Source organism: Pseudonaja textilis, chromosome 2, assembly GCF_049901715.1.
Source record: "Pseudonaja textilis isolate UNSWEBS1 chromosome 2, rPseTex1.2, whole genome shotgun sequence".
NCBI classification, from domain to species: Eukaryota; Metazoa; Chordata; class Lepidosauria; order Squamata; family Elapidae; genus Pseudonaja; species Pseudonaja textilis.
The window spans coordinates 49,501,401-49,514,084 of NC_141991.1; the positions used below are offsets into that span (position 1 = coordinate 49,501,401).

At 33.5% G+C, this 12,684-nt stretch overlaps 1 protein-coding gene across 1 annotated transcript in view; it reads left to right on the plus strand.

Annotated features, from left to right (window-relative positions):
* Window positions 1-12,684, plus strand: part of DNAH12 (dynein axonemal heavy chain 12) — a 92,603-nt gene that overhangs the window by 16,156 nt on the left and 63,763 nt on the right. The window contains exons 10-19 of the mRNA XM_026723685.2: window positions 277-433; window positions 690-781; window positions 2,533-2,711; window positions 3,578-3,713; window positions 4,730-4,855; window positions 5,096-5,230; window positions 6,141-6,334; window positions 9,640-9,880; window positions 11,379-11,564; window positions 11,652-11,852. Of these exons, the coding sequence (XP_026579470.2) occupies window positions 277-433; window positions 690-781; window positions 2,533-2,711; window positions 3,578-3,713; window positions 4,730-4,855; window positions 5,096-5,230; window positions 6,141-6,334; window positions 9,640-9,880; window positions 11,379-11,564; window positions 11,652-11,852 (1,647 nt within the window). The remainder of the gene's footprint in view (window positions 1-276; window positions 434-689; window positions 782-2,532; window positions 2,712-3,577; window positions 3,714-4,729; window positions 4,856-5,095; window positions 5,231-6,140; window positions 6,335-9,639; window positions 9,881-11,378; window positions 11,565-11,651; window positions 11,853-12,684) is intronic.

Consider the following 12,684-nt stretch of genomic DNA (forward strand, 5'->3'; position numbering starts at 1 on the left):
AAGCAGGGTGATATGCATCATGTTCATTCAGAAGTCATTCTGTTTATTTAAAAACAAGTCAAGTGTGCTCATTCAGTTTTACTCTCAATAAAAGCATATTCAGAAATAAATAAAAGCATATTCAGAAATATTCAACTACTGTAAAGCTGATAAGTACATTAATGTTTGAAGTAATTTTATGAGTTTGCACCGAACAAGCTGGTATATAAATAGTATTACATATTATGAAATTATTTCTTAAAAGCCATAAATAATCCTTGAATTTCTTTTGAATAGAATGTTCAGACAATACATTCATGGTTAGGAGGTACAAACATAGTAACAACTATTGACACTGAACTTCCTGACCATGTTATAGCATGGGCTTCATTTGTACTGAAGACAGCACTCAATGAGAATTTGAAAGGTGCAAAAGCACATTTTGATTCTTATGGTGAGTGATTTACAATTATTATTTTCAAAGTCATATCTTTAACCTTCCAAACTTAATAAAATTGCTGTTGATTTGTGGTGACTATTTTTATAGGAGAATTCTAAGATCGTTTAGGACTAAAGACCAGTACACAACCCACTGATGCACAAATTGGCTTATTACAGTGCCAGAAGCAACAGATAAACCAAAAATGGGCAGGAAAGGAGTATTTTGCTTGTTTTATTTTTGTTACATTCCCTTCTTCATTTTTTTACAGAGGAAAAATATGGCTGGCTTGTGGATGGTGCTGCAGATGACCGTATTAAAACATTTATAGCTGAGGAACACAGTTTTGATGAATATGCAGAGGTAATTTTATCTATAATTTATAAGTACTCCTGGTTTTGTTCTGTATACATCAGATAAAATGCCATGATTCTTATTTGAATTATGCCAATTACATTTTTCCTCAACAAATCATTTATTGACTTCTGTCTGAGCTTTGGGGGATGATTTATGAGACAAAATTTATACTTTACTCCTTAAAATATCTCAATCCCTGAAAATTTTGGCCTGCTCATTTGGAGAGGACTCTAAGAGAAACAAGAACCATAATGATGCTCACTGCAGATAATTGATTGCAGTTCCCTGATACATTTTTCTCGAATCAACCCTATGAACCAGATTTCTCATTTCTAGCTATTATGAGAGTACCATAAACATTTTAGTGAAAAAAATAAGTAACCTGATTTGAAGAAATGGTACTTAGATATCTCCTTTATACTCTTTTATTGTAGTTTGTTTGAGGTTTTGTTTTTACATCTCTATATTGCTCCAATTTTTGATTCAAGGTAGTTTGCACTGAAAATAAACATCAATACATTAAAAAAATTACACAATTTTTTACAAAAATTACACAAGAAACCCTGATTTGTCTCCATACCAAAATCCTATTAGAATAGGATAACTTTTCATAATGAAAGCAAGTTGGGACTCCTTTTACCTATTTTATAATGGAAAATTGCCATTAAGAACGAGCCCTCTCTTACTCTCAAATGAGATTGGGACCCAGAACAGTATTTCTTGGGAAGAATCCACAGGGTAGGCTAATTCTAGTTGGGAGAGACAGTCCTACAGGTACCTTGCTGTCAATCCATGTGGCATTTTAAAAATCAAAACCAGGATTTTCGATTGGGCCCTGAAGCTTATTGATAATCAATGCTGTGATTTTAGGATATATATATGTAGCATTGTTGAACCTACATGCTGTTTACTACATTGTTTAATGATTATGATACCTTCATCTAAATGTGTGCCAAGTTTCAGGCATCTAGATGTGAAATTAATATCACTTTAATATCCTATGTACTATGACCAACAAAATGAACTTCCCAGTCAAGCCACAGAGCAGCAAGCTTGTATATAATTTACAAAAAAAGGAATCATCATCTGTAGCTTGGTATGCTAGGAACAAATATGTTGTGCTGATAGAATAATAGCTTGGTTTGTGATTATGTTCCATGCACTCTGGTTTAGTTTTTTTCCTGAAACAAAAGACAAAATGTTCCCACAGAATGCCCACCCTTAATTCCACAACCTGATTGTATGGTAGTGCCTGGAATCGCAGTTGAATTTCCCTTTAACATTGATTGCAGAAGTACATCCTTCACTGAATCTTTGGGAAGCTAGTTCATTTAGTGCAAATGTGGGCAACTGGTGGCCCATGAATTGCATAGGAACTTCAGCATTCTTTTTATGGTTCCCAGGATCTTTTTGTGGCTTCCAGAGCCACTTCAATTCTATGTGGTATGAAACATTTGAATTTTGGATATGAGTAAAACAAATCTTTAAAAAATTTTTTTTGAAGGTGTATACATAATCAGTAGGAGACTGCTAATTTAGGCTTGATGTCAAAGAACAGTAGAATGCTGCCATCTACTGTCAGTGCTTTATGCAAGTAATTGTATAATGAAAATAGTACTTTATTTACATTAATCTAAACTAAACTGATCATAAAATGTTGTAATTGGTTCAATTGGAACGTTCTTCCAAAGACTTGTTTCAGCTGTATTCAATTATGCATCTATATGTAAAATAACAAATATAATCATGTTTTGAAGCTTATAGATGAATTTTTAAATCTTTCAACGGAAATAATGAGCTTGCCAATGATAGCTCACTTCTCTATGGTGCGTTTAGATTGTGATGACTTGAAGCAAGGATTATGTGAAAAAGCAAAAAGCTTTGCATATAAATTATTGGACTTATTAGCTTCCAATCATAGAGAAGAAAATAAAAAGTGAGTAATTTTTTATTACAAATTATCTCTTAGGAAAATATTGCCACGCACTGTATATATCACTGTTAATTTTTCATTTTGTATTCAGGTACCCTTTGACTTCTGATCAGTTGCTTGGTGATCATCTGAAGTTATAACAGATCTCTCCCAAGTTCCAATGCCCCCCGCTCCACCTGCATTTGGTTGCTTGGCAACCGAGCTGCATTTATGGCTGTTTGCAGCAATCCTCAGACATATGACCATATTTTATGAAATTTTTGCTGAAAATTAGCATTTACTTCCAAATTGCAACAACTAACCCATAGTGAACAATGACTTCACTTAATGACTGTGGCATTCACTTAAGCAATGTGGCATCAAAGTTGTAAAATCTGGTTGGTCACTTGCTTTTTTGACCATCATGACTTATAACATAATGCGTAGATTTCATCATTGTTGTAGGTTGAGTATTACCTATACTGTTTTCTGACAGATTGATATTTCATTGTCGCACTTAAGAATTAAGTACTATGTATAGGTCTGTATCAGTGGTGGGATTCAAATGTTTTTACTACCAGTTCTATGGGCATGGCTTGGTAGGCATGGCAGGGGAAGGATATTGTAAAATCTCCAGACAGAGGTGGTATTTGCTGGTTCTCTGAACTACTCTAAATTTCCACTACTGGTTCTCCAGAACTGGTCAGAACCTGCTGAATACCACCTCTGGTCTGAATAGTATGCATTTGGATGTAATGATAACTAATCGTTTCTTTTACATAAAAACTATACTGTAGCAACTACAGTACTGAAGGTACTAGAAACAGAAATGTACAGAATTGTATTGTAAATCTAAAATGTGTAAAACTCACATCAAAAATATTTTTTAGGATATGTAATGAATTTGAAAACATTAAAGAACGTGCATTAAAAGTTCCTGAGACAACAGAAGAAATGATGGAAAGTATAGCTTTTATAGACAAGGCTAAAACCATAGGAATACAGAAGTTGTATGAAAGGATTAAGGTAAATATTTTAGGAGACCTGGTTTTTAAGTGGCAGATAGCATATTAATTTAATTTTAGCTAATCTTCATTTTTCTCCTATATTCTAAAATAAGTCATATAAGTACTAACATCTAGTCATTGCAGCATACCACTATAATATGAACTTTTGGTTTGTTTACACAGAATGGTTTTTTAATGTTTTAATTAGAGTTGGCATTTTTGGGGTTGAGCTTGAGTCCAACGTGAAGGGTGGGTGGAATTATTAGCTACTTATAGTCATTTTCAGAAGATTGAAATATATTATTTTGAGGGTTTTTTTTTTCAAAAATAGCTGCTGTCCTCTGCCATTCCTGGCACTTCTTTCCTATCACAGCATTCATTTTCCTTTTTCTGCAGGGTCCTTATTGCAGTATTTTTGATGTTTGTGCAGGGGAGGGGAGGAGTTCAATTTTTCCAAATTCGTACTTTCCTATATGATATTACAACTACACTACCTCACTTGCTGAGTACTTAATTCTAGACTTGGTTTTAAGTTTTAAATCACAAACGGCATAATATTTTCACTGAAATCCCTGAATCATTTAAGCTGCAATCCTATCCTCACTTACCTGAGACTCACTGGAGGTTACCTCTAAATAATGAACACATTCAGTTTATTAGTTCACAGTACTATCAAACCCAGAAGTGTTTTAAAAGGGGTGAAATCATACACTATTAACAATATCATATATCTGTCTTTTAAATAGTATAGCAGCTGAAGCTGAGTAAACATTCCTGCAGGGAAGCAGATTATCAATCTTCTGGTTAAATTTAAAATTGCCAACTACAAGCTGTCATTTTGCATGATTTATCTGCCCTACCTCAGATTTCTCCTGTGAATTACACCCTCAAGAAACACCAACAGCTTTTTTTTTCCTGATTGGGAAAATGTAATAGGTGTTGGAGTGATATACCCAGTATTATAATTGAACCCAATCTCCCTTCATATTTACATCTTGTTTAAAGCAGAAATAAACTACTTAATTTCTTTTATAGGAATGCCAGCGACGAATGAATTATCTTCTGGATGTTTATTTATTTGAACCAGAAGACTTGACACTGAATGCAACTGTTTTGTTGTGGCCTCAAAATATTAACCCTATCTTTGATGAAAATGATGATGTAAATATAAACTTTTAAAAAATTTACATGCTATATTGTCTGAGAAAAAAAGCAATACAGTTTTGTAAATACCTCAGCTTTAAATTATTAAATTATTAAATTTTAAAGACTGCTGTTAGATAAATTTACTATTACAGACCAAATAATTCATGAATGATATGTTTGAATTGATTCAGTGTGATTTAATGAAGTTAGATAATGCTATCCATAAATGCACTCCACCTCTTCTTTGTCTTATAGATTATAGAAATGTCTAAACGGAAGGGTGAAAGTGAATTACTAGCCAAACGTGAGAAATTGATAATGGAAGTAGAAAAGCAGATTCGTCGTATGCATGAATTCACAGAGTACTGTGATTTGGACCGCATGCAACAGGTCTGTGACATTTGGAATAATTTTTACTTGGAAGCACAAGGAAGATACACAGTGGAAAAATAGTAGCAAAAAAGAATTAACTATATTGTCAGAGGTCAAAAAAAATATACTGATGAATCTTGATATTCTCTAATGCTTAGTAAATTACATTCTGTTGCTGGTAGTCCCATTAAACATTGCCACTTCTACTGGCTGTCAGCAGTTTGGCAATTCAGGTCTCACCAGCTCAAGGTTGATTCAGCCTTCCATTTTTCCGAGGTCGGTAAAATGAGGATCCAGATTGTTGGGGGTAATATTATGCTGACTCTTTTAACTGCTTAGAGAGGGCTGTAAAGCACTGTGAAGCGGTATATAAGTCTAAGTGCCTATTGCTATTAACATCAATGTATTTCATTATTGGAATGGTAACATTAAGATGTTAGCCTCAAAGTAGAAAGTCCTGGGGCAGCCATAATTAATGAGATAAAAGTTTAATATTCTTTGGATTTATATGCAAGGTAGTAGCATGTTTTGTATTTTGATAATGCTACAAGGTGATTTAATGGGTTTATGACATTTGTTCACCTAAGTTTCATGCAGGAGTTGCAACGGAAATAAACGTTACATGTTTATTTAGAAGAAATTTATTGACAAAAAAAATTGAATGTCAGGAATATCTCTTCAAAAGAAATGTATATCTCTTGGAAAGAAGTATTGAGGTGGTAATAAATGCAAACCAAAATTATTTCTTACTTTGTTCTGGTTTTTATACAAGAATCTGAATATGGGTGAAGAAATCTGTTTATTTCAGCTTGTTTAATTTCTTTAAAAACAACATTTATATATAAGTACTTGTATTCCGTAATCTTAAATGTGATCAATTTATTTTTTGGAATTTGAAATTGCTAATGATAGATAAATCTATTTTCAGTATGTGACTGATATGAGAACACTACAAAAACGCATACAAGATGCTGATGAAGCAGTTACTTTTATTAATAAAGAAGAGAAGCTTTTAAATTGGGAGCTGACTGAATATCCAGAGTTGGAGACCTTAAAACTTAACATTGAGCCATATCAGAAACTTTTTGTTTTTATATTGAAATGGCAGCGGACTGAGAAACGGTAAGTTATACAAATGTTTTAAGGGAGTAGCAACTAGTATCTAGTTTTTTCAAAATCTAAATTCCATAGCAGTTGTATGTTTTTTGCTATTAAAAAAGTATGTGATTTTCATTCTTTTATAATTTATATGTTTGACTTAAATTATAATTTATATGTTTGATTTAAATTATACTGTAAGTATAATTAAGGTGAATTTAATTAACTTATAGCCATTGCAAGTGATGACAGTGTTTCTGAATTTTTACAGTACTGCATTTACATTGCCTCTAGTTTACAAAATTGATACTTATTTAGTGTAAAAACCAGTGATTAGAAGGTGGGCATCCAGAAATTATCAACCATTTTTCATTACATGAGAAATAGCTATGTCTTTCCCATTATATTAAATCTGTGGATGAAAATGGTCTTTTTCATCAATAACATCTAATTGCTTTCTTTTCAGACCTAGTCAACAGTAGAAAATGACCAGAACATTTATTCTGGTCTTCAATGTCGTCTCTTGTAGGTAACTATCAGAAAATTGAGGAGAAATACTGTATATTAAATACAATTTTTAAAATTCAATTAACCTCCTGTAACATTACAGTAATTTTACCAGCTGTGCAGAAAGAGTTAATAGTGTTTTACAATATATTTTGAAGGCAAAGCCTACCAATTTATTCTCACTGTACAGTCAATTCCTACTACTCAAGAAAGATGTACAGAATCAACTATGCAAAAGAATAATAGAACTGCCTTCCAATATTCAAGTCTACATCAATTTCATCCATACTGTTTCTCATTATTTAAGGAGGACATTGAAATTGGCTTTACTCTAGTCTTTGGACTTCAGTGACTTCATAAATTGCAGGTTTTTCATAGAGACGTGAAACATAGGCATTCTCATTTTTTGCAATGATGCTAATATTTTTTCCTTCCAGTGTTTCGATGTTTCGATATACAGTAATTATGGGAAAGATTTAGTTGAGGAAGTGGAAGTAATACAAAATTGGGGTCTTGGTTTTAAAAGAAACTAAAACAATGTAGTCAAATGTGTATATTTATTAAAATTGTAAATGGATTTTATTTAAATGAATTTTAATCAATTCAGAGCACTGATAAGATCCAGTGGCAAGAGAAACTAATTGCAAATATTGCTCAAGATGAAGACACTAAAGGTATATTTATGAACAATTGCAGTGAGATGACTCACATCCCGGTCAGCACTTCTTCACTCTCCTACCATTGGGTAGGAGATATAGAAGCATAGCCAGCCACACCAACAGACTGAAGAACAGTTTCTACCCGTGGGTTGTCAGACTTCTGAACGGAAAATAACTTCATGTCAACATAGTATGATAGACTTGCGGGGCTGGCATGTTGTGCAACAAGGTCACATAATGTAATAAGATTGGGACTGAGTTAGGGAATTCTGTCCTCACTGTGAGTGGGGGGATGCACGAAGGGAGGCTCAGCCAATCTCATTGTACACATGTTGTACTCTGACAATAAAAGTAATAATAAGTGAGAAAAATGAAAAAGAAGCCAACAGGAAAAGCCAATGTGACTACACAAACAGCAAAGTGATATTCTAAAAGGGGTTTCTTTAAATATGTTCAAAAAGAAAGAAAAGCAGTCAGAAATAACTTACTCAATGAAGACTGGAAAATACTATCAGCAAAGAAAAGACAGAGCTATTCAAGACCTATTTTGGTTCAGTCTTTTCCAGCAAAGAAGTATGTGTTCTATCAGGATACTGTGAAGAGCAAGATGAAGGGATCAGAGTGAAGACTGAGACTGATAACAACATATCATAGAATACTTCTTCATTCTGAATAATAAATTTCCATGATCAGATTAATTGGACATTAGTGAATTGAAGGAACTAACCTGTGATTTGGCTGAACTCTTACATAGCATCTTTGCGAGTTCCTGGACAACTAAGGAAGTATCAGATGATTGGAAACAAACAGATATCTTCAAAAAGATGAAAGAGGATGATTGATCCAATTTTATAGAAGTCAGTCTGCTGCCTGACCTGATTCTTAAACAGATTAAAAAAGAAATGTGTCTGTAATCATCATGAAAACAATATGTTCACTACCAGAGATCATTATGGATGAGTCAAGAACAAGTCTTGCCAGACAATCATAACTGATAGCTTTCTTAACAAATAATGGGAATGCTGTAGACATCAACATGCTCTTGATTTCAAGAAAGCATTTGGCAAAGTCATTCATAACATGCTGATTATCAAGCTAGTTAAATGTGATTTGGACTAATTAAATGGCTACAAGGCTGGTTTCACAACTGTATACAGATAATTGTCATAAATGGTTCTTCCCCATAATGAAGAAAAGTACTGATCTTGCGCTGCCATAAAATCTGAGGCTAACTATTACTGTTAGAATAACTTAGAAAACAGAAATAATTGCATGATGATCTTGAAAGGTTAAAGAAATAGGCCAAAGTAATATGCACAAAAGCTAAATGTTAATAAATGAAAATTTAAAAAAAATTGCAATAGAATTTGCTATTATACCTATACCTGGTAACTGTGCTTGTAAGAAAGTTTTTGGATTACTAAGTGATTAGAAATGAATATGAGTCACCACTACGATGCAAGTTCCAAAAAGGTACATGCAGTATTGGGTTACATTAACAGAAGGATATTTTCTACACCATAGAAAGTAAAATTTGATTAACTTTGCTTCAGTCATACCTCACTCTGAAGAGTATGCATAAGCGTGCGTTAGTGCACCATCGTACCTCCTGTCCCTGTCCTATTGTCACCATTTAATCATACCTACTTTCTGTATTCTTGCTCATGTTTATGCTTATACCTATTATTTTATAAGCGATTGACAAATCAAATAAACAAAACAAATAAATAAATTCTGAGTTATTGTTAAGTAAACAATAAAAATAGGATGGACACCTGAAGGTTTGCTATGAAGAATCTGCTTAGCATCTGACAGATAAAGCCACTTGGATCTGTTCACGTTGGGCTCTGGCTCAGCAACTCATATGGAGTCTATAAGATGTTTGAGCCGGTGAGGAATTTAAAGCCTGGCTCTGTCAATAGGATGAGATGTTCTGTCTATCCCTGATAGTGTGTTTTGTTTTTATGACAGAGATGGAGTTTGATTTATCCTTCAGTATGTTGCACATATTACATTCATCTTGGTTATTGCTTTTATTTTGCTGTTTTTAAAACCATAATATGTAAGTTTCCTGGAATTACTCTGGTGATAAGTATGGCCTGTAAGTAAAGAAATAAATCCCTATCTGAAATGCAGTATATTTTCATTCTTTTCTTTTTTTAGATGGATGGATGGTGCATTTCTAGATCTCAATGGAGAAAAGATGGAAGGTGAAGTAGATGAATTTTTTCGAGAAATTTATAAGACAGTAAGATTTTTTCAACAACAGCAAAAGAAAGCTGAAATAGAAAGAAAAAAGTCATTGCGAAGAGCAGTAGTTGAAGAGAGAGTAGAGGAAGAAAAGAAGGACACTCCAACTATTTCAATGTGTAATGCTGTAATGCAGCAGGTTAAAGATTTTAAGGTAAGTGTTTAATTATAAAGCAAAGTTTTGAAAAGTACATGCTGAAATACACTCAGGAATACTTAACAGTGGTGATATTTGCGTGACATGCTGAATTGCATCATGGACAAAACTAAATGTGCTATACAAACTGTTACATCCAGTGAATGAGGAAGTTATAGAAGAACAGATTTAATTCAAGTAAGGTTTAGATTTCTAATGCCCTCCCTGGTCAGCTGAGCCATGATAATGTTAACTCAGTGAAAAGTGGAGCAACAGTCTAGCCGAAACAGTCAGTTTCAGGAAGAACTGAGTCTATGAAGTAATTAGAAATGCACAGTGTCTATTATAGAACATGTTGCCGGAGACCCTGGCAATCACTGACCACCCATTTTTATACTGATCAGCTACATAGATCAATCAAGCCTAATACTCGAAAACTGGGGGTTTCTTTTATCTTTTATCTTGGGTTAATCCACTAAATAAATGGAAGGTAACTATTGAAATGAGATTCTAACCCCCTCCCCCAAAAAAGAAAATAAATTGAAAGTTTATTAAATTTATAGCAGACTGGTATAAAAATGATAAAAATGTGGTATAAAATGGTCCATAAGTTTAGAATAAATATAGTGTTGAATTGCAATTGTTTAAAATCATTAAATTGTGGAAATAGTAAATTAGGAACCAAAGAAGGCATAATTGACAAGGGGAAATGTACTAATTCAAATTATAAGAAAGTAAACTAAATTCCAAAATTTCCAATGTAGAGTAAGCATATATAAGCATTTTAAATATTTAATCTTAACATTACTCACGTGAAGATTCTAGATTCTTAGATAGTTTTCAGGTTCAGTTGATAGTAGCAAAAGTACAAAGAAAGTTAATCAAGGAATAGATTTCTGAATAAGACACATTTTCATGTCATGTCTGAATGGCCTCTTTCTGCATCTTGGGAGAAAATTTAAAAAGCATAGAGTTATACCATAGTACCCAATAAAAAGCCCTTGTTCTGTCTGGGGCATGAGATTCTATGATATGACTAACCACTGTGCTTTAGATATCACCACAAATTTCATTGGTCACTAGTTTGCATTCTTATTGGTTACTGGTTATGCCCTAGAAGTTAAACCAGGGGTGTCAAACTGGATTTCTTCGAGGGCTGTATCAGCATTGTAGTTTTCCCCTGCAGGCCAGCTGGCAGTGGGGAGATGGAACGGACACCTCCTGCAGCACCCTGCTGGCAAAAATGGATTGTCCTGCTAGTAACTACATTATAATTTAATAATTCCAAAGGTGTTATTGGCAACAGTCAAGAAGGCACTTGTGATTTCCAGACTTAGGGCCAATGTCTTCTGAAAATGATAAGCAATTTGCATTAGGGGTGTGTGTGTGTGTGTGTGTGTGTGTGAATTATGTACAAGTATGCATGCAGAAATAAATATATGCTTTCAGCTACCCTACCAAACATCCTAAATAAATTCCAAATTTTGTGTAATATTTTTCTCTCTCTCTCAATTAGGAAAATATCCCCTTGGTGACTATCCTTTGTAATCCAGGCATAAAAGCTCGTCATTGGAATCAGATGTCAGAAATTGTTGGATATGATTTAACTCCAGATTCTGGAAGTACCTTAAGAAAAGTGTTAAAGCAGAACCTAACTCCTTACTTAGAGCAATTTGAAGTTATAAGTATGGGAGCAAGTAAGGTAAGATAAGATACCAACTATTAAACCCAAATTCTCCAGAACCAAAGGAATTAAATAATAAAGCAATTTATTTCCTCTATGGTATAGGAATTTTCACTAGAAAAAGCAATGCATAATATGATGGAGACCTGGGATTCAATTTTCTTCCAAACTGGCTTATATCGTGAGACTGGAGTTAGCATTCTGTCTGCTGTTGATGAAATCCAGACAATTCTAGATGATCAGATTGTAAAAACACAAACAATGAGGGGATCACCTTTCATCAAACCATTTGAAAAACAAATGAAGGTATTTGCTTTTTCTGTTCTCTTTTAATTCTGGATGTATGTATATTTTTAAACTATTGACCCTGATTCTTTGATAAATTTGCTCTGGACTGTAATCTTATTTTTAATCAAAGGTAATCAAAAAATAATTTATAGAACAGTTTTTTAAAAAAGTATAAATACATAATTCATATATTAAAAGGTACAAATTTTTAAAATTAAATAGACATTACAATTTTTCTTGAATATTAGGTCAACAGAAAGTTTTGAAGGGGTGCTTTAAAAATGTGTATAAAGAAGCTGTATTCCTTTACTTCTTGTCACTTTAAGCCCTCATTAACCCATCTTATTCTGAGTAGCCAAAATAAGAGTCTGCAGAGGCATAGTACACTCACAAAAGTAGTTCCTGGAGCTCCTGCAGAGGAAGATGAAATGACAAACCAGATTTCATTGCTTCTGTGGTTGAAAACGCTATATCAAGGTGAAACCATTTATATCAAGGTGAAACCAATAACAACTCCCGAAACAAAAACAGATTACCCATAACAATAAGGAAACTTCAATCCAAAAAGAGATCACTTTGGCAGAAAAACAAATCTGGTCATGTTGCCAACTTCAAAAGCCGATTCAAAAATTTATGCCACCAGATAAAGACTGAATGCACCAATCATCACATTAAACAAGAAGAAAACGTTCTACGCACCAATTCCACCCACACTTTTTACAATTTTGTAAACAAAGTACAAAGATGTACTTTCATGGACCACTGAAAGGAGGAAATGGCTCACATGCTTTACCAAGAGGATGATAGGCAATAGGCTTTTAGGGGGCTGCCAGAAAGAAAGGGGGGCAAT